The 23854-nt window shown below is 37.5% G+C and overlaps 1 protein-coding gene across 1 annotated transcript in view; it reads left to right on the forward strand.

Annotated features, from left to right (window-relative positions):
* Window positions 1-23854, forward strand: part of LOC120775128 (carbonic anhydrase-related protein 10) — a 130269-nt gene that overhangs the window by 45526 nt on the left and 60889 nt on the right. The window contains exon 2 of the mRNA XM_040105152.1: window positions 15785-15835. Coding sequence (XP_039961086.1) covers window positions 15785-15835 — 51 coding nt within the window. The remainder of the gene's footprint in view (window positions 1-15784; window positions 15836-23854) is intronic.

Raw genomic sequence — 23854 nt, forward strand, 5'->3', positions numbered from 1 at the left:
GTGTGTGTGCAGTAAACTTTAACATGAAAAATGAACATTACAATAAATGAAATTCAATAATAACCAAGAATGCGAACAACCCAACATTAAGGGGCGGCTTATATATACAATTTACAGAAGCCCATTATGTTCCAAGAAGTGAGCACTTAGCGAAGGCGTGTTCAGTAAACTTTAAACAAGGGTTATATACAAACAAACACACACACGTTCAAATAACTTATATGGTTCAATGCTGTAGACAAGGTGTGGCGTCGTAAGATCACGCAACGTGTTGCAAGTAAAATTAAAATGTAGACGTGTGTGGCAAATCGCAGAACAAGCATGTTGCTGACACTGATTGAAGGTTTCATGCCACCGTTGTGTTTACTTCCTCCATTCCTACATTGTTTTTCTAACGCTTCTCGCTTTTTCTGTCATCAGCTGTCATTTCCTCTTCAACTTACACATATGCTAATGCTGCTAACATGTGTAGAGTTGAGGCATCAGCAAGATTTTAAACAATGTAAATTGTCAACAAAACGTACAATGCACACACACAAATAAATCTATACATACGCATTTGCGAATCCAGCTTTAGACATATCAATGCGTGCATGAGTAAAATTACTTTTTAATGACGACCTATCCTGACCCTAAGCAAGGGTTTGGCTTATGATATTGATTTTGAAGCGCACTGCACGCATGTAAGAAAACAACATTAACTATTTTTGGTTATGCCAAAAATAGATGCCTCATACAAGGCATATTTTAAGCATTTTAAAGCATTAGTAGAAACGCATTTCGAAGAAGGTTTATCTTAATTCAGTTCTTTATTATTGCCACAGCAATTTGACAGGTTAGCAAAGCACTCGTAGCCGTTTTATTTTTAGCAAATTGTTTTTGGCATACCTTGAACAGGGTTTATTAAGTTTGCTTCGAAGTTGGTAACACCCAGCAGAAAACAATAGTGACCCAAGAAAAATTATAATTAAATTATCAGCATGACTTGAATTATATTTAAATTATGATGAATTATATTTAAATTATCAGCATGACGATGTCAGTCGTTTTACTCGGGTCCCACAGTACGTATTGCAAGTATAGTTCTGAAATTCTGCATACCCCAAGCTGCTCATTTGTTGGAACTGCTGATATCGGATTACCACGTCTAGCCAATGCCCTTCTCGACCTGGTATTTCCAACGGAGTGTTGGACTTCCTTTTCCTCTGCTTCCCCCGGCGGTATCTATTCCATTCCGTATGTGTTCTGGTCGATTGTACCCTTGCGAGGTTGGCGGTCTGTTTTCTCTCTACTGCGACATAGCACACCTTATCGTACCAGCTGCTCTTTTAATTTTCTGAGAACCAATAATTTCATTTGCAGCTGCATGTAAGGAGCTTGAGTTGTCGTCTCACAGTTGCCTTATACCGAGTTGTCTATGAGTGCTCTCGGAGATTAGGAGTGCAAGTCTAGTAGAAAATCGTTCGGCTGTCTCTTGTGATTGCAGCTTCGCGACATCGAACCTTACTTGTGTTCGTTGCCGTGCAAATTAATTATTACGCCACTTCTGGCAGGATCGCCAATTAATAATTACGTTAAGTTTACGTGGGCAGCTGACCTCCTTTTCTTTATTTTCTCTTTTCAAATACAATATTTTTCTTAAGCCTAGATACAAATATAGATTAAAAATATAAATGGAGGTATAAAATCTCTGATTATACAAAAGTATAAAACGGTATTTAGCCCTTCCTTACGATTCTTCCAATCTATCTTCCAATATCTACAATCCACTTAAGATAGTATATCTACAATCCACTTAAGATAGACCATATGTTACAAGTTTGACAATCTATGAATTACTTCTTGGGACCACTTAAGGCGGACCGTATTAGCAAAGTACAATGTTTCAATACGGACCATATGGGTCGTAAGTGTCGTGTTACTTATTTATGACAAATAGAATCTCGGAGCGAACGCACGTCTTCCGTCTATCACAACATGATCGATTTGGTTGGTGGTTTTTCCATCCGGAGATGGCAGGTAGCTTGATAAGTTTTTCTATGCTGTCAACTAGTACTATAAATAACTATATTTCGGGCCCCTGTGAAGATACCCCTTTGCTCACCCTGACGTGAAAGGCGCACGCGAGTACTTGGCGACGGAGTCTCTCTCCCAACACGAATGCCACATCGAATTTGCTCTGCTTTTTTTTTGTCCACTGTAGTAAATGCGAAGGGGGGATTCTTTTCCGAGGCTGTTCTTTTTTTTCACTAGGGTTGTTTTTACGTGGTGGTTCCCAAACTCAGCGCACAACCCTGGAGAGGGACATTTGGTTCGCTAAAGTATTTCTTTTTTACATATATTTAAACGTACCCATATACATATACAGCTGGAACCATTTTTCGCAAATTGTTAACAACTTTATGATGGCTATTACATTTCACGCCTAAAAGCATGCTATTGCTGCGCCAGGTTTTGTCCATCAACCATTCCTTTTAGCGCTTTTATTTTTCAAGTTAAACGTTTACTTTTTTATTCACCTTCGACAGCAGCGCCACACCTTTACTGCGCTGCCTTTCACTACATTTCCCTATTAAATTTCGCCATCACTTTGCTTGGTTTAGTTCACCCGTTCGTTCATCGCCTGCTCACCGCAGGAAGATAATCAAATTCGTTATTTACTTTATTTTCTTCTTTGTATGTATGCAAGTGTGTTTGCATGTTGTGGCAGTCTGCAGTGATATTTTGTCGCCGGTGTCCTCGCCTGTTGTAGCCGTCATACGAAATGTCAATGTGGGTGTGCCAATTGTTTATTTATCTGTATATTTGTTGCTGTTTGTTTGCATATTAACCGACTCAAAGCGCTGGTTTATTTAGTATGTTGCTCTGTTTGTTTGTCAAGTGTAATGACAAGCCGTAGCGGACTTCCTTTTCACTGCGACTTTTCTCTTTCACTGATATTTTGTCACTTATTGCAAATTGCCGCTATACCTTCAATTATAATATATGTTTGGGTATGTGTTATGGATATTGTTGTCACTTTTGCCTTGATGGGTGTTTATGGGCGTGTATGTGGGTGTGTTTAGGCAATGTTGTTGCTGTCAGCATTTGTCATTTCGCATATTGCAGGAAATTAAAATGACACTTCGCTACAATGAAACTTTTATAGTTTATGGCTTTTTTCAATTGCGACGCTGCCGGGTGGTTTACGCCTCGCCATCGCCAAAAGCTATTGACAGTTATTTGGAAAAGGAGATACTGATAATTGTGGCAATTCAAATTTAAAAGTGTTTATGTTTGTTGGGTGCAGTTTTATGGGCGCAATTATGTTGCGTCATTGATTGTTGGCGCCATTAAATTAAGGGAAACAGTGGAAACTGGTCTACGAGAATGAAACATATTCGTATTGTCAAAGAATTCATTGTTAATTGTGCAACGATATTCCGAATGAATCGCATTCAAATTTCGCATATAACTAAAATTATAGGTTAGAAAATATCACTATACTAATATTATTTAAGGGTTAGGGGATTACACCAATTTAATTCATATTTAGCTTGTGGATAAAAAATAACTTAATTTCATTAAAATATCGCTTGTATTGACCTGAATAAACCGGTTAAACTTGACTTATCGATAAACTGTTCTATGTATGGTGGGCATGGTTATTATTATGTATTATCACAGTGTGCTACAAAATGCCAGCAAGGCTTCTCTTTGGGCCCCTAAAAGTGGTTTTATCTAAGACTCACTGAGTTATATATGGAGTAGTTTTAAGCATGTGCCTTTGTACCCCAGAAAAGTTGATATTGAAGATGAGCCTTGTTACAAGGTTGTTAAGTTCAAAAGGAACGGCATATAGTCGGGGTCTATGTGGTTTGAAAATTTTTGAAAGGTGGACGTGGCCCTCCTTTAATATGTACATTTCCCAAGCCGCTAAATTTGCATCGACCAAGTTCGCTCAATACAACTATTTTCAGTATTTGCTCCGATAGTCTGGAAAGGGAGTGAAAGCTGACTAAAACACGCACACCCCTATATGACTGATATCGATATTGGACAATGGGCTTAGCAGCCTCCTCCATAATGTAAAATACCATATCTCAGGACCTGTTTGGGTAAATGCAACCAAATTTGGTACTTAACATTATCCTGTCAATCATATGTAAGGATGTGAAAATTTAATACAATATCAAATTTCATTTGATTTTTCTACTTTACCGAATAAAAATCACTCACCAAAGAATATATTGGTATATAATTTTGCAGAAATAGTGCCCTTATGATAAGCTATCTCAGGTCAAAAATTGGTTATAATCGGGTCATTGAATAAGTGGACCTCAAAGCCATTGACTGACTTTTTAGTGAGGTTATCGGTCAATTTGTGAAATTTTTTATTGAAATTCGGAGAGATTGTTTTCCTGATAATAATATTCCTTTCTATCAAAACTGGGTTGCTGTTGTTGTTGCAACGGGTACCTAATCCCCCTTAGGATGGTAAGAATTAGATAAGTTGTCATCGACGTCATCCAAAGGTAGGCCCAGGAAATGTTTATACGGAGAAGGGTACGAGATCTGTAGGGTTTATAGAGCATGCAAAGAGGTGGCTGGTGTCATGCAAAGACTCATTGGACATGTATTTGATAGTCAGGGTCTATTTTGGATAAGTAGAAGTTTAACCTGCTGCAGTATCCAGAACAAAGCTGCGCAAGGTTCACTTTCGAATCTCGCGGCAACTCGAGCTATTCGTTTATAATGAGACTCCAAGTACGCCATTCACTGAGAGGGAGTTGGTGAAGATGTTAGTGGCTCCACTGTGAATGTCAGTCAGCGATTGTCGGAAGTTAGTTGCGTCCGAAGTGTGGTCGGCATATTGTTTGCTGTCGTGGACGTTGTTCAGGAATGACATCCTGGTTCTCCTAGAAGGTGGTTTCGCTACAAGCAGGTGACTCCTGGGATGATTTCTGCGAGAGCACCCTAGCAAGAACTGCTTGGAGAGGAGTTCATTATGCTCCTTAACTGGGAGCATGCGGATCTCACTATTGTTCGATGCGAGACATCAAGAGGCATCCTGTCGTAGTCCGGATTGCAGTTTTCTGACATGTTTGTAGCTTCCTAGCCTGCGTTTCACAAATTGATGTGGGGTAATTAAGGACCGGCCGACCAATTGCCTTTTATGTTGCCAACAACGTTTCTTTGTCTTTCTTTGTCGATTAGCGACTTGAGGATTTTGCTGCAGTTCTGTACTTTGGCAAAAATCGCGGTCATGTGAGAGGTGAAGAAGCACAGGCTGTTGAAAGTCACACCTAAAACCTTAGGGTTACTGACAGGTTGAGGACCTTGGTGAAGTAGCTTACTCCCGTCGAGCCAAGGGCTCGAGCCTTTAAAATGCGTAAAATCGGGTCGGTACTTTCCTTAGCCCCGAAATAACTAATATAAAGATTTTCAATCTTCCGGCTGACTTTATACCTCATAGTTCGTCCCTTTGGTTGAGTATTATATAGAATGTATAGTGATCAATCTCGAAAAAGATATTATGAGTGTTGAATTTTTTTCCATTCACCGTCGCCACTTAATCTTTTAAGGAAGTTGTCTCTGCAAACCGAACATATAGTTCATCAAAGACGAGTCCCCGCGAAGCGCCTTAGTTAGCGTTGGCGTCGCCCTCAACTCGACAATGTTGTGCAACCACATGATAACTTGTTGCAAATAAAAAAAAACCGGTACTTTTGAGCTGGAGCATACCAACGCTAAAAAATCAAATAATTTAAAGACGAAAAAAAGAGAAAGAATAATTAAGCTGGAAACTGTGAAAAGATAACAGTGAGGAACCAAAAACAAAGTCGTCAGCAACTTGCAGCACTCTCTCCCTCTTCCCTCTTCTACCACCAAGTGGCAACTACAATACACCTGCACATGCAATTGAGCCTGAAAAAGTGTTGACATTAAGCAGAGTAGAAATTTATATAGATGAGCAAGCGATAGGTAGAAAAAGTACGAAGCAAAGATAGTGAATAAGAGAAGTTACGAAGATGTGTAACGAAATGTTGAATGTCCGAAATGCCACTTGGCAGAACGCACTTAAGCTGCAAATGCCCACAACTAAAGCACTGTCTGCATTTGCCGACATAATAGCGTTGGTGTGTGTGTGTAATGTATGCGTATAAATATGTACGCGCTTGAAGGCCCTTTTGCGGTAGAGGCGTGCGCGGTGTTACGGACGCTTTGAGGTGGAGCTTGAGAGCAGACGCAGTAAATTAACTTAATTAAGTGCTGCTTTGGTGAAGTGGCAGCCGCCAAGGCGCTACAACAACATTGCGAGTGCTTAATATGAATGAGCTGCGCTTTTGACTGCAAAAGCCTGAGCTCGGCTGTTTGCCGAGCGGTGAATGCGGTGCTGTTGGTGTTGATATGCCGCCATTAATGTGTTTTTCAAAGTATTTGCCGCTGTGCTGTGCAAGTGTGCTGATGTTTGCGCTTGTGTTGATGTGGGCAGTTGCTACTATTTGTTTTTTCTCCATTCTTTATTTTTTTTCGAATTCTCGCAGCTTAACTTTGCATTTAACTGCGAATACGAATGGCTGCACTCTGTCAAAGCAGCATATTCGGCACAAATGCCGGTGCGCAGCGAGTGGAATGAGTGTGTTTTATTGACCAAATTTTTTTGCCGAACCAATTTTTTCACCTGGTTTAGATTTTGGTAGATTTTTTCTACCTTCACCATTTCCCGTTCTTTAAACTTGTTCATTAAATCACTCTATTTGCATTTCATCTGCCGTGAAGTAACCAACTTAATGATGCATCAAGTTGTCTGACTGCAAATAAGCAACGTTAGAACTTACTTTACTTTGGTCCCGGACGGAGAGTTGCAATTAAATTTTAGTTTGCAATTTCTGAAAGCAACTTTGGCCAAATAAATATGCGCCGCAGCAATGCGCAGGACGGAACACGGTTCAGCAAAATTTCATCGCATTTCATGCGCTTTGACAGGCGCCGACATGCGTTTCGACACCTTCTGACAGGCGCACGATTGGCATAAAGGCATAAAAGGATTATCTACTCGCGAGCACCGCATGAAAAGCAGCAATGAAATTTGAAGAAAACGAAAGAGAAGCGGTGAAAGCAAGGAATTTCTTTGCGACACTGGCATTTATGGCCGTCATGTCTGCTTGCAGGCCGGCGTCACGTGGAAATGCGCTGAGTCATTGAACAAAATTTTATGCACTTCACTAGAAAACGAAAGTAAGCAGCAACTGGCGCTGCACATAACTCTCCGCGTGTATACACGAATACAGAAAAAATCGGAGTCTAAAAACTTTGCGCTAATGTTATTACTTCCCTTTCAATTTGTTGGCATATTGCTGCACCAACAATGCGCAGCTTTGAAAACGAACCAAGACTGGCGCTTTCAATGTGCAGCGCAGCTAAATTGCTGGCACGCAAGCCCAAAAAAGCAAAGCATTCACCAGAAAACTGTTTTTTGTTTTTAAGTGGAAGTTAACAAATTACGAAACGATTGGCGTGGCTTGAGAAATGAGCGTGGAAATGTGGCGTGTATTAATACAAATACAAGAAGCAATACTATTGAGTTCGTTGTAGCTGAATTTCCATTCACCTCCCTTGTTGTTTTCAAATATCTCTTCAATGCATATATTGCTTTTATGGCGCTCTCTTTAACTCTTTCATATACATGTACCACATTTATATTTGTTTACGCACTCATTATAGTTTACAACAATTGCACCAAAAACTTTGCGATGATCTTACTTGCTAACACTTCTAAGTCAGCCCACGCTCGCAATAAAATTCAATATTTATTGCTTGCGTGAAATCTATTTATGAAAATAATATAATACAACTCAAATATTTTTTTTTTTCATATCGTAGATATTTGTAGAAAAAAGTTAATTTTTGTTATTCAATGTATTTTAGTTATTTGCCAAAGCGATTTTTCAAAATTAATTTGTAAAGAAATAAACATTTAGATATGACATTTTTAAATACTTCATTATTGTTTTTATATTTAAAAAGCTTCTTCCACACTGTGAAACAAACCAAATTTTACGTACGCTTTATCTTTTAAATACTCTATACTTTTCGTAATATTGGGAAGCATTGAAAGCCACAGAGCGGAATTTTAATGCGCTAAACCTAACCTACTCCCAACTCAAGACTCTCCCACGGAACTACCGATTAAGCATTACTTTGTGGGAGGAACAGGACATTTCAGTCTCTTCTATTGTGAAGACTGACGTACGCCTGATCTATTAAAAATGTCTCAGTTTTGTCATTATGAAAGCAAACACTTCGCTAACAGTTTATCGATCGTAAAACTACCACCGAGTGTGGTTTTAAGTTTTTCCCTTGTATATGAAAAGCGAGGGCAATAAAATAATACATGTTCAGAGTCTTTTATATACTCTGTACACGTCGGACAGTTCGAACTAATGTCATTGTTGAATCTGTAAAGGTAGCTTCTAAAAAGCCCAAGTCCTCTAAGTATTCCGGTCAAATGGAAATCCAGGTCCCCATGCCGTCTGTCTATCCACGAGTGGATGTCCGGAATAAGTCTGTGAGTCCAGCCCCTTTTGGATGAGGATCTTTGCCGATACTATCAGCAGCGTCGGTTGATATAGTCCGGAAACCACTTATTATTCAAATTGCATTGCAATTATATTTTTAGCATTCGCTTTTATATCCAGTGCTTGCATCCATATTGGGCTGCATGGATTTTTACGGAACTCATTGCTTTTGCTATCAAAAAACGACGGCTGGATCCCATGCGTCCCCTATTGGTCATCATTCTCGATAAAGCAGAATACGCTAGGTGTTACTTGAATTATAATTTGGAGTTCAATATTTCTCCCAAATACTTCAGCTACGGGTGTAAGGCAATCTCTCACTCCCCTATGATGCGCTCTATTCGATCTTTTACCTTCCTGGTGTTTATAAGTAAAACTCCTGTTTAGAGTTTAGACAGTTCCAGACTCACAGAAGAGAACCATTGGAGTAGACCACTGCGCTCACTGCATTTATTTCTAAGGTCGACTAATTGTTTAGCCACTGCTATCACTATGAGATCGTCCGCATATGTTATTAGTTTCACGTCTTTTGGTAGCTGTCTTCTTAGCACCCCGTCATACATGAGGTTCCATAATAGCGGGCCTAATACTGGCACTTGGGGTACTCCACTCTCCACTCGAGATAGAGTAGCTCTTGGTGCGTTTGTCCATATCATAAATCAGCTTTATACTTTTAAAATAACTGATTTTGAATAACAGGGTTTGCATATGAGTGCACATTTTGGCGTGTTGGTCGCATTCTTGAAATCCAGCGTAATCAGCGCGCAGCACTTTTTTGTGCCACCTTTCCACCTTTTGCCACTTTCAGCACGTTTTGCAGTATCGACTACATGTCGTAGTGTGTCAATAGTTTATATTATTTTATAAAGCCGTATTGTCTTTCTGACAATCCTCAGGCTTCCTGAATTGCAAACTCCAAGCGGTTTCGTGTTATATTTTCGTACACTTCACCCAGTAGGTTGAGCATACACTGAGGTCGGTACGATAAAGGACCTTCACGTGCTTTCTTTGGGTTTGGGAGAAAAACCATGAGTCGGGGAACACCTCTTCCCTTATACAACATATTTTTGAAGTTATGAAGATAATGTAGTAACATTACGAATTTCTAATTGTCCAGAAAATCTACTTAACTCAAAATAATTATCAGGGTGGCCTAATAAAGATTTAGCAACAAACTGCTTTCGCCACTTTAGTAGAAGAAATTTAGTACCGTCTAGTGGATTCTCGTAGATGGCTACTGTCACAGTTTCATGTAGTTCGGGTTTACGCGAGGATTTTAGAAAAATAGAGCAAGAACAATATCGGTTGGTGACGTTGATGGCGAAAGTCAAAAATTGGTTAAACGAATTTTAACTTGGTTTCAAGTCGGTTTAATGAGCCAGGCCGCTGAGGAGAACCTGACAAAGTACATGACTTCCTATCGGTATATCACCGATTTCTATTAATATCGTGTTGGTTAGAACATGGATGAAATTTTAGAGACAATGATCGATATTTAATCCGGTTAACAATCACAACCGTAAGACCACTTCTTAGCAGTGTTTTGAAGGTAATTCGAAGTAGATTCTGCGTCACATTCCAGAAAACATAGATTCATTGCTATACACCAGAAACAAAAAAACTGTTGAAATAATGGACTTAATCTGAGTGTCTAAAGAAAGCGGGGACCGTTCTATCGTCCAGGAAGTCACAATTTTCTGGAACTCAAAAGGTATTATCTACAAAGACTCTGTGAAAGGGTAAGGGAAGGGATATTTTGCAAAATTGACTTCTTGTTAGTATGGTATAACACACATAACACATACTACATAAACGAAAAATACTTCAATTCTCAAATAAACAGATTAACTTCTTGCAATAAGATTTAATTTCTAGTTAGTCAGGTGAAAATTTTGGACATCTCGTTCCAACAAAGGTCGGCATAGGTGCGCTTGCTTCGGTGTCTATTCTCGAAAAGAGGACTTCCAGTAGCTTCATTGATACAATCTTTCACCGCTTCTGTGCCGTTAGTCCCATCGGGTTACTGCGCTCTACGAGCGCGACGGTTAAATGCCGTTTTGAAATTTCATCGGCTTCCGCCGCTGTCTTAGACGTGTCGGATTATCGTCCGCGAGCTTGACGTCTAAATTCTCGGCTACGTCCCTGCACTTCCTCTTTTCCAAAAGTGCCTTAGGTTCGATTTCCGTCAAACGCTGCCTCTTTCCAGCGATATGCTCCTCAATGTGATTAGCATACGATGGATCCAAAGCATTGCACCATGCGAGTGTGCCTGGCCGCCCTGCACTTCCTCTCAGGCCCAAGCCAGCCGTTTCAACTCCAATTCCTTCAGGTTAGACTCTCCTTTGAGGCGGTTGCAGCTTAGTTTTTTCCTTCAACTCCTTGACTTGGCTTATTCCGGAGTCCTCTCTTGTTGTCACAGTTGGAACCCTCGGTCACCTGCTCAGGAAAGAGAAGAAGTTGTTCTTCTTTTTCTGGGCCCGAGTCTTCGTGGACTGTGGCACCCGAGCGCTGTAGAGCTGGTTTGGCAGTATTACTGCAACCTGTTCCCATTGCATTTTGTTTGACATATTATTGGTATGTGTTACCTGCAAAAATGGATAAAATCGGATCAATACTGCCCTCAACTTCATATTCTGAAGAATGCAGATTTAATTATACCTATATTTCCTCTAAGAAATTTGTGAACTTGTGAAGGGTACTATAGATTCAGTGCAGCCGAAGTTAATATATATATTCCTTTCATTATGGAGCTACGATTTCAAAGTTTCCAAAGCAGCAACATTTTTTTTGAACGGGTTTATAAAATTGAATAATAACGGCACTATCTTTTTAGCGCATCAATTCCAATAGAGTGGCCATGCGAAATAGCCTCTACACAACCTCAGCTTCTAATTAAATGAAGTCAAAATTTTAACTGTATGAGCAAACCTTGCAAAACGCCTTTTAATGACCCAAATTACATCACCATAAACAAAAATGCTTTGTGCAATTCGCTAGAGTGCATATGTATGAATTCCGAGCAAACTGCAAACAGGCCATTTCCAATTTCGCTACTGCCCAGTCTTACCTCCACTCGCCATTTGTGGTGTGTGTGTTTGCCAGCCGCTCATGGTTTGGGCGCGAGAAAACAGCAACATTAGTGTTGGCTCTACTTCCGCCACCATCCATTTTATTATATTAAAGCGAGTGAAAATTGCACAATAATATTGCAAAGTCATGGGCAATGATTGAAATTAATGGATTTCTAAATGTTTCAACTAACCCTTCGCGCTACATTTTTGGCTGCCAATACAACTGCTCGTTCCGAGTAATGTTTTGTTGTTGCTCACACGGTTACTGCCTTCGGTCGGGTATATTACCGCATTGAACTTTACACTTTTCCATTTCTCGCTCGTTCATAGTTTTCACTAGTTTTACGCTTATTCACACTCTTGCAAAACACCTTCCAACTGCAGTTTTCCTTCTCCTACAAATTCCGCTCACCCCCCCTATAGCGACATGACTTTCATCACTCCTCCTCAGCAGTTTCAGCAGCTTAGTAGTTTTTCGTGAATATTCGTATGTATGTCCGTCCGTTTCGGCACAAACCGCCGAACGCGCAATTATATACATATTTATGTGAGTAGTGTATGCGAGTGGTTGTTGGCTTCGTTGCATAACTGCATAGTGCGATGATTTCAGTATTAAATTTCCTTTTAATGTTATTGTAGAAAGCCATTCATGTATGGGCGTGCTACACTGGCACAGACCATTTACGATCGTTCGTGTTCGCTTGCGCAGTTTTTATTTTTGTCAGCTTTTGGAATTGAGAACCTGAGAGAGTGTGGTGCGGGCGCCCATCCCCCCACACTCTCTCTAATAGTTATTGCATTTTCAGTTGGTCGATAGTCTTGGTAAATGTTATTTGGTGTTATGCTCTTATAGTTATTTGTTACGACGGTAGTTATTGGCAGCGCTGTTGTTACTGTTATTGTTGTTGTTAGTGTTGTGCGAAGTTAATGTTATCTCGTGAGTGGTAAATAATGCATTTAGTTTACTAAATACTTAAAATGAAATTAATGATAGTGAAAACTGAACCACTTTTAACAACGCTCACACGTATACATTTATATATATACTTATCTATGTACAAATGTATGTTTGTTTGTAGCGTTGGCTTATGTTATTAAAGCAATTTCGTAAATTTGAAATATTTTGCACATACCTTTCGCACAGTGAGTGAGCGTAATTATTTAATATAGCCAAAAAATAGCATACAAGTGCCGGTGAACAACTTCCATCGCTTGGCTACGAGCTCAATTAATGTAATTACTAAAGCAGCACATAAATTTCAATTAAAATTTAATACAATTTAGTTCACTCAATGTGGATAAAAGTGTTGTAAATACATTGATAGGTTGCAACTTTTGTACACACATCAAATCCAGCTGCTGCATAAGCGACAATGTAAATGTAAAAACAATATGCTAATAAAAGCTTCATTTGAATTGAAAATATACAGTTTTGTCACCTCAAAAATTCTCAAAACAGCGGAATTTTAATGTAGTTGTAATTGTAGATTACATACAAATCGAATAAATTATTAAATTGTAAATTGTCTAACGATAAATATGTACTGCTATATTGAGAAATGTCGTGCAGATAGCCGAATATTTCATGTTTGACTAAATTTTGCGGGCAATATCAATATCGTACTTTGTATGATTTCATATACGTTATGACAAACAGCGACCCGAAATTATAATTTAATTCTCGGAGGGAATCATAATTCAAAAAAATTTAATTTGGCAAGTTGGTGGGACTGTTTTTAATTAATATTATTAATTAAACGCGACCTGTCAACCAGTTCATTTGAAGCAGCTACTTAAGTCGATACACAGGAGTAGTTTTTTTCAAAATTTTTTTATTTATTGAATCTGCTTTTTTCAAAAGTCTCACAATAAGTTATAAAATCTTAAGTCTATTTAAAAACTGGACAAGCTCAAGCAAATGATTGAGCTGTTTTGGTGATACGTTGCTCTTTAGTACGCCGGCATATCTCTCCTTTTTGGACGTGTTTGATCGCAGGAATGTACTAAAGCATTAGCTAATGTGTTTGAGTGATCTCGGAGTTTAGATATATGTGTCATTCTGCTGTTCTCTACTTCATTCTTTATCATAGAAATACCATAATGACCTGGATATTTTCATTACGCATGTACCATGGCGGATACGTGATTTTTTTAAGCGCTTACGTTTGAAACGTTTGTATCATATCAATATTAGTTGCACAGGTTGTATCCTACAGTTGAATGCCATATGTCGAAATCAGCTTTGTGACCGCGTTGTATAAAATCACTTTGTTGCTTAGGAAAGTTTAAAATTTTTATTTCAAAGCCAATTTTGCCTGTCGTTCTTAATGTATGAAATATTCTACTTTAACCACGAATTGTCTATTATTTAAATAAGCCTCCAATGTTTTATAAAATTCTAAAAGTAGAATATTTGTAATATTATATAAAAGTTCTTTATACCAATCCTTATCAAACGACTGTACTACGTCTAGAAATATTGCTGAACAGTATTTTTTGTGCTCAAATGCTTTTCTCATTTCGTTAGTAGTTCTATTTAATTGGCCAATCGTGCTATGTTTTGCACGAAACCCGAATTGGTGCGTTGATATTATATTAATATATAGTTATAGGGATGTAGACATCTTTGATAGTAACACTTTTTCAAATATTTTAGAAAGACAAGGTAGAAGACTGATTGGTCTGTATGAAGACGGCTGCGTTAAGTCATCTATCAGAATAATCTGCAACTTTTCCAATTTAATTGGTTAGTATCCGAAACTCAGAATTGCGTTGAAGAGCAAAAAGAGTACATCTACAGCAATAACATGTCCTACTGACTTTTTTGGATTAATATCTTTTATGATTCTAATAATTTCGGAAGGTGAAGTCTTAAATGCGTTGAGCGACTCGACTGCTTTTGGGTAAGGTTGAAATACCTTTTCTAGGATATTTGCAAAACAACTAGCCTTTTCCTTGTCACACTGAATTTCCACCCAAATCTTGTATAGGCATGTTGGAGTTGACTGATGGCTTCATGGTCTTTTGGGTTTTCCAGAGAAAATTTTGCTTCGTTGAATTTGGACACAGATCTTTGTGTACTTGGCTTCGTTGGCAAAGTGCATTACATCTGGTATGGATTACTTTGAAGACGACAAAATAAATTTTGATCATAATTAAATATTTTCCGTTTTAATTACAATTTCCGCGTACTTTGTTGTCACAATGTATGTAATATATTCAATTTAACAGTTATCTAAAATAGCGTAAGGTGACTTAAGCTAAATTAGATTGATTGATTTGTAATAAAAAACCTCAGTATGTCTTTCGGCTGCACTTGATTATAATTTGAAGCTTCCAATTTCAGGGAGTTAGTCATAAATTATTTATAAAACAAAAATATACAAACTAAATTAAAAGGAGTTAAATTTCGTTGCATTGTTTGTGAAGCTTTTGGTTTAAAGACTTAAGGTTTATTTAATTATTTTGTAAGATCAGACTCAGCAAAATCTCAACTCCGTTTAAGTACTTTTTTACAAGTAAAATATTTTTAAAGCGTGTTGATTCGAGGAACGGCAAATTGTTCATTAATATTTCAGGAATTTTGTTTGTTTTACTCCATAAGTTGTCTATATTTGCTTCTAAAAATTGAATATTTGTAAATGCTTGGTGGAATTTTATTAACCATTTCCCACAAAGTTGAAATATATGTATATTGAAAATTTACCCAAATACTTTAAAATAGGTTTCAATGAAAATATTTTTGTAGCCTTAGCAGGGTATATTAAATTTGTCAAGAAATTTGCATTTAGGTATGTCCGTCTGTTTGCATCGATCTTAAATTATTCACACGTCCTTTTCTTTAATGAATGATCGGAATGAAGTGCTTCAATGTACAACTTTTTCATTTTCACGAAATTTTGTCTAAAGCAATAGTTCAACCACAGAAGAATTTGCAAACAATGCACTCTGAACGATGGGAATTAATTCTTGTTTAATAAACTCATCATTACGCAGATATTTTTAGCTCCATAGACTGGAGGACAAAAAAAACTAAACATCGCTTCAGTTTATTACATATTTTCAAATCGCGTCTAAAATATAAATATTCAGTTAAACTGATAAATACACAAAAAAGTTATTTTATAAATTTATTTGTTTTCTAATTTACAGTGATATTGGCAGTTAGTTGGGAAGAATGGTGGACCTATGACGGCATATCAGGTGAGTAAATATGACTGTAAACTGCACATATTTGGTTATTCAGTAGTATTTATGATTTTATAGATTTCGTAATAGCTTATTTTATTATTTCCAATGTTCATTACAAATTTACATAAAATACGTTTTTGCCGTAATTAAATTTCATAGAACTACAGTAAGCTACGTTATTAATTACGCTTGTCAAAACCTTGAAATATGTAATAACTATGAATAACTTATAAAATTGTTTAGTTATTTCAAATACTTGAATTCTGCTTTGGTCAAATAACCGGCATTTAATTCACAAGGCAGCAGTTGTCGTGGCATATGAGTAACATATTGAATTTATAAACACATTTTTACTACTTATAGTATAATATGATAGAAGATATGGTGTTAAATAATGAAATTCTAATTTTACTAAAATTTATAAATATAGAGAGAGAGAGTGATAGAAGATTTACACGGACGGTCATGAAAACCTCCCTACATCGAAATATTATTGTTATTAAGATTGTAATTGTTTAGATTTAAACAAAAGACTACTATGTCTTAAATATTTGGAACATTTTATTTAATATAAAGGCAGAGGAGGAAGACACTAGGTCTTTAATCACGCATATCTAAGTTTTTTGACTAAAATTTATATGAAAGGTAAACCACATGGCGCAGAATCGTCTTGAAAAATTCCCTCCGAAGTATAAGAAAAATTTTCTTAGAGAGCAGGAACTGTACAATTCTTCATAAATCGGCCATACATTTGAGCATTCATTGTATCTTTTGACTTTGAGAGAACTTAACGGTTTTACAATACATTTTTCTTCATATCGTTCTGTAGCAAAGTGGCACACAAAGGACAAGTTTTCGGCGCCCTGTAGGTCGAACGTTTCGATATTGCTCATGTATCCAGTTCTTATACTTGCTTGCCTATTCTAGACAGAATTTTTCCATTTTTTGGAAGGTCTTCCAAACAAACCGGCTTCTCGCAACCTTCTTCGTACTGTTTCTACATTTATTTTCACTCCATAATGTGTTTCCATTTCTACCCTAGAAATAGAACTTTTGAATCGATCCTTAATACTTATCATTTATATTATGCCATCAATCCTTTTGTTAATTGCACGTTTTTTATCACGAATCAACTGCTTATAATTTGCACCCATGCTCCTCTTTTTATATACAAAATATCACTTAATGAATCACTTACATTTGCTGTCAACTCACCAACAATATTTCAACGCGAGAAATCTTTTTTATTGCTTTACAATTTAATCGGTAAATTCCCCATATTTTTAACTATATATATAGGATTTCTTACTGCTAACATTTTTATAACTGGTAGTGTTTGAGCTATCTTGAACTATCTACCCACAAAGTCTTTCTATTCTATTTCTATGCTAGGAGAGTTTTTGATATTACATAGCTTTATACATTTTCTAAGTCGATAAGAAACAGGGAATTTTCTTGGAATAATCCTCATTTGTTCATTTACATTAAAAGCTAATTTATAAAAAAGTTAAATATAATTCTGCTTATTTTAGTAGCTCATGCCATGAATTTTAAATGCATAATTTCGGTAACTAAGCACTCTTATATCCATTTAAAATCAGAAAAATTTAGTTTACAGCTTTTTCTGAGCTTCTGACAACCGCTGAAGTGCTCCCTTTTCTTCCTAACTCATTTTGAAAGTGAAGAAAGCCAAGACATTCAAATTTAATTTGTCAAATAATATTTATAAGTTTCTCCAGCCACGAAACGTATGAAGATGGTCAAAAAAATGAAAAAGTATGGGAAATTTGGCGCATTTTGTGCACGATTAGCATATATGTATCATGCAATTCTTAACAAATTATACGCGAAATTTATGCAGGAAACGAAATGAAAGAAACGCATAACAGAAGTGTGCGCGTTTCGGCTGCATGATCTATGAGCGTGAGCATTTATGAATGTGTGTGGTAGACTAGTATGAAAGAACAGATGTTAACTGTATGCACGTGAGTGGCTGTGAAGAGAAACGAATAACCCGTTTTATAGAAAATTTTCCACCAATAGATTCCATGTATAAACTGAACTTTTTTTTAAATTTTTTGGGTTTCAGCATTAAGTTATCTCATTATACATAAAAAAAAACATTGAAAGAAATTTGTTTATGTATGAATATGAAAGAGTGACTATCTATTCATTATTTACACACTAGCGGTTGACTCAGCAACTGAGCGCATTTTATTTGGTTTTATTAATTGACACAAAAGAAGTTGAAGTCACAACCATTTACCAAAACCTCCTTGAAAGCGATTACTAATAGCAATTGAATGAACGATATTAAAACTTTTCCTTCACTGCAACCAAATCCCTTCTATGAATCCAGACAGCGCGAAACCCATGCACTTACAAGCACACTTGCATACAACGCAATTTATATTGGCTTGTTCAATATTTATAGGAGTGTCGTGGCATTTGCATTTCGGCGTACGTGTCTGTAGTTATGTTTGTGTGAGAACGTGAAAGATTTCCTGTGACTTCCGGTTCTGAAGTGATAAATATGACACTCACAAAAACGCGTTCCGTTTGCATTGCATATTGCACCGTCACGCTCAAGCTGCTAACTGTGTCTTAATACGTTAAATCTGTGTGCACTTTTTATATTAGGGTGGTTATTTTTTTTTTCAAAACTAACAATGAAATAAATTCAAAACCGGTAGAACTCACAATCTTATATAAAAAGATCTAAATAACAACTACAAGGACATTAATTATAAAAGGTTTCAATAGGGACGCCGCAAAAGTAGACCAAAAGGGGCAGCAAACCAGTGAGACAAAGAAGTACCCGTAGTATCGAAATATTACTGCCGATAGAGTTTCAATTGAGGAAGATTGTCAATCATTCACACATCGTTCTCAAGCGTTGGGCATCTCGTTGTTGCGAATTTTGCGAAAAAACTTGGCCTACATCTTAACGAGATCACATTACGTAAGGACTGAAGCCGTTTGACCACCAGGATCGTCGTATGTTCGTAGATTGGGCTGAGCAACAACTTGAAAATTAACAAGATTTTCATTGAAAAATCATCTTCTTCAGCTATGAGGCTCAATTCTGGCTGCATGACTTCGTCAATACGCAAAATATGCGTTATTGGTTAGGCAGCAATCCACACGTACTCCATGAGTCACCATTGCATCCCGAAAAAATTACAGTTAAGTGCGGTTTATGGGCGGCGGCGCTTTTGGACCGTACTTCTTCCGTGATGATCACGACCGAAGCGTTACTGTGAATGGTAATCGCTACCGCTTAATGATAACCGAATATTTTTGGCCCGAATTGGATGATATGAACTTGGAAAATATGTGGTTTTATATGTGGATTTATCGAAAACCAGTCAATTGGCCTCCTCGGTCGTGCGATTTGACGCCGTTAGACTATTTTCTGTGTGGCTACGTCAAGTCTATTGTCTATGCCAATAAGCCAGTGACGATTGATAAACACCGTTGATAAATATTTAAAATGTCCAGAGGCATATGGAAAAACAAAGCACTATCTGGACAATCAGTAGGCAAAATTGTTATAATTGCTACAAATTCGACTAAGTATGCAGCTAAGGTTAAGGAATTAGCCGGAGCAAAGGCAAATCTTTCAGCTGTTTAGCGTACAAACAGAAGACATCTGAAAATCCAAAAATAAGACCCTTCTGAATAAACTACGCAAAGAAAAACGGCTTCGATTCGGGAAAGAATACATGACCTGGAGTGAAACTGACGCTCGACTTAATGATTGACGTTCAGTTGTCTTTACTGATGAAACACGTTTTAATTTAGGTGGCTCTGATGGCTTTTAATAACATCCTCACGATTTGCGGAAAGTTGAGCCGAAAAGTTGGGGGGGTAGTGTGGGGTGCCATCGCTTTTTATGGAACAATTGACTTGATTTTTATCGATCAGAAGATAAACAGCGTTTGCTTGAAAACATTGTCCGTATTTCCAAAATAAAGGAATCTCTTTGGACCAATTCCTTGGATTTTTCAACATGACAATGCTCCTATTCATATCGCTCGAGTAGTAAAGGAGTTTATTTCGAATCAAAACGTTAATTTCATGATCTGATCTTAACGTAATTGAAAATGTTTGGGGCTGGTCAACACGGAAGGTATACTAAGATAAAGAAATATTAGCTGCAGTCATTGAACGTGCTTGGAGCTAAATTTCCTTGACTAACATAAATTCCCTGTATTATTCTATGAAGGACCAGATATATGAAGTTATTCTTAACTACTCCTTACTGAAATTATTATTATTTATTTCTTATACTATTTAAAACTCATCAAAGACTTTGTCAACTTTGCCACTGGTGGGGGGAATTTAAACAGTCTTTCGTCGATTGAGAAATCTTTCATTTTAATTTATGTGGACTGTATAACTTATTACAATAGCTAGAATATTTCTTATCTTATTTGTAAAGATTATAAAAATGTCTAAATATAAGTATATTAATATATTTCCGCTTTTTTGAAGCAATGAGCATGTTCAATTTTGAACATACACATTAAAAATTAACACGAACTATGATTCTTTTCAAGTTTTTAACTTTAGTTTCCTGATTTCGTGAAATAAAACATAAATATCAGCTATGCTACAGACCTTATTTACTCTAACAAACAATATGTCCCACCCTTAAGTACAACCATTTATCAAATATTGTACTTCCACCAATGCTGCACCTTCTCGATTTTTGTTGTGCACTATAAACACAAATTGAATTTATTCAAGCCAGATAAACAAACACATATGTTTGTAAGTGTTTCCGTCAACTCGTTCATCTCTTTTGGTAGCGGCAAATCGTGTTGCCTGTCAGCTAAACGTCATCACATATCTCTTTGATCTGTGCTCACGACTTACAGGATAAGCTTTATCAGGCATACCACATTCCACTTATGACTCAGCTGGTTAATAGTTTATATTGATCTTAGCTGCCAATTCATTTGATATTAGAAAGTGTTTAATTGCTCATATTATTCACTACATTCCTACCTTAAAATACATCAATAAAAGTTAGAATCAAAATTAGTAAAAAAATTATAATATTTAAGGTACGTACTATAGTGTGCCAAATTTTAAACAATTTTTTCCAGCGAATTTCAGCTCAAAACTAGTCATTCACAGCTGATTTTTTAATAATAATCGTTTCAAAAAAGTGTTAGCTTCACACGCTGTATGATTTGTTACATCATTATGCAGGAACTCTTCTTGGTTGGTTGTGCTTCTACGCTGTTAGACGCTCATGCTTACAGAAATGTTCAAGATATCTTATTTAAGTCTAATACTCAGAAGTCGCTGACCTCACCGTCCTTCAAGAAATGCGATTACTACAGTGACCCCATGATGGAGCGCAAATTTGGTGTGGGATTCGTAGGGAGAGAGGAACTCCGTCGCCGAGTACTGAAATTCAAACCGGTGTTTGAACGTCTATTCAGAACTCGCATCAAAGCGAAGTTCTTCAACATATTCCTGATTTGTTACCCAACGGAAGAGAAAGCCGATGTGACCAAAAATGTCTTCTGTGACAGTTGCACCCGCCACGATGTCAACATCATGCTTGGCGAATTTAACAACATCCCCAAATGGGTTGAGGCTGATCAACTTCACCGGGGCCCAAAGTGTGGTTATCCGTAGTACTAGATTTCAGCATAAGAAAATACATCAAGCTACCTGGCTGTCTCCAGAACGTAAAGCCACCAACCAGATAGATCATGTTGTGATAGACGGAAGACACGTCTCCAGTATTCTAGATATGCGTACGCTCCGAGGTCCTAACATCGACGCGGACCACTATCGTGTTGCAGCCAAGATACGCAACCGCTTCTGTGTAGCAAAAAACGCACGTCAACAAACACCCGGAAGGTTCGACGCTACAATTACAACAGATAGCATAAGGATTTTCTATTCGACTGGCACTCCTGCTCTCTGAGAGCACTTCTCAGCAACTCGATATAAGGGAACTGTGGGGCGGTATTTCTAGCTCCTTTCGTACAGCTGCAAACGAAACTATTCGTTTTCGGAAAAGTCAAAAGAAGAGGTGGTGCGTTGAGAAGTGCCGTGTCACCGTGTAGAGAAATCAGACTGCCTACCGCGCAATGTTGCAATCGATGGGACAGATACCGAGAGATGAGAAAAGAAAGAGACAGAAATGTGTCAGTGCGAAGAGTTTGACAAGCTGGCCGACAGGGGTAAGGCTCGAAAATTCTACTAAAAGATACGGCGACTAACAGAAGGTTTCATACTCTTGTATAAGCCCCAGAATTGATTTAGTGACTGATGCCCAGAGCATACCAAAATTATGGAGAGAACACTTCTCCAGCCTGCTGAATGGCAGTGAAAATATAACGCCAGAAGAAGGTGAACCCGATTCCCTAATCGATGACAATGGAGCGGATGTTCCATTGGCCGACCATAAATAGATTCAAATAGCAATTACCCGGCTGAAGAACAACAACACATAGAGCGCATTGTGTTAAAAATTAAACCCCACCGTCAACGAACTGATTGGATCTTAGCAGTATGACTTTAGGCTTGGACAATCACCAGCTGACCAGATATACACCACCACCAAACATATACATATATACATATATATATATAGAATTATAAAAACCGCCTTTAGAGGCATTTCAGCAACGCAATACAGTCGTTTTGGTTTTCGGATTTTCTTTTCACCCAGTGGAATTGCGATACTCTCGCACAAACTTTTTAAGAAGACACCAAACGCCATAACGATTCGGTCGCAGCTTTGCGGACATTCAAGAGACATAACTACTTTTGATATTGCACATCGCACCTACTTACACCCGCTGCACCGCTCCGTGACTTGTCGCCTTCGCTTGATGTTGCTTGCTGCGTCTAGTAGCAAAGTTCTTAGTGCTAAATTCCTATGTTTCGATTTGCTACACCTGAGCAGTATGTACAGTCGCGTGTGGCAGTACGTGTGAGTGATACTCTCACTGGCATTACTCTTTTTATACCTGTTTTCACCACATTTCTGCGTTTGCTGCTTCGCATTTTCTTTTTCTGAAAGCATCTTTTGCAATTTTCTGCTGTGCTGGCATTTACTGTTATCACCATCGCTTGCACCATGGCACCTGCGTTGTGTTTGAACATCTCGTATCATCGATTCAGACAATAGCATCTCTATTGCTTGCTTTTTTTTCAATGTTTCTCCCTCGAGAACGGAGTATGTAAGCGTATTGGTGTTGCTGTTGCAAACAGATCTTAAGATTTTCCTCTTCAATGGTGAGAACTTGAATTATGTTGAAAGACTATTATATAGTGAATTCTTCTTGCCAGTTGAGATCTATTATACAATAAGTTGCAAGCTCTTCATGATAATACAGTATTTATCATCTTGTTTTTGGAAATGCTGATAAATACTCACAAGAATAGAAAAAATATTTCAAAACTCTTATATTCCTAAGCAGCTTAATATGTATTTCATGAGAGATTCGATTAAGAGGAGACACCCTTCCACAAAATTTCTAAATGTGTTTACCCCGGGCAAGAAAAATCGTAAGACATGCCTAAGTTAGTAATAAAGTAAATGTGTATTTATCTTTTGAACACCAAATCAATCAGAATGGCGAGTCGATTTCATTTCTTAAAGTTCATCTGTTTATGCAAAACTATACAACCTACTACTCCTGTGCCCACAAAGTCAAAAACAACTTATATACTTGTAAAATGGTAATAGTAATATTTGACCAAATAGACCCCGTCTAGCACGCAGTGAAAAATATATGTATAGCAGCCGTGGCTGAGAGGAGTCGATTCGACGCCGTCTGAGTTGCTGAGACTTACGTATAGAGCGACTCGGCACATTTTACTTCGAGATCTTAAATTGAAAGCGTAAAAAATACAACTGAAGCCGCTTGACCTTCCCAAGCGACATTGATTTGCTCTATGAGCTTTTGAAAAGTTCCAAGAAGGTCTGCCGTTTTCGAGCCAAACTTTGTTCAAGGATGGGGCCATTTATGACTAAATTGATAGGTAAGCAATCGA

The sequence above is a fragment of the Bactrocera tryoni genome, chromosome 4, assembly GCF_016617805.1.
Source record: "Bactrocera tryoni isolate S06 chromosome 4, CSIRO_BtryS06_freeze2, whole genome shotgun sequence".
NCBI lineage: Eukaryota > Metazoa > Arthropoda > Insecta > Diptera > Tephritidae > Bactrocera > Bactrocera tryoni.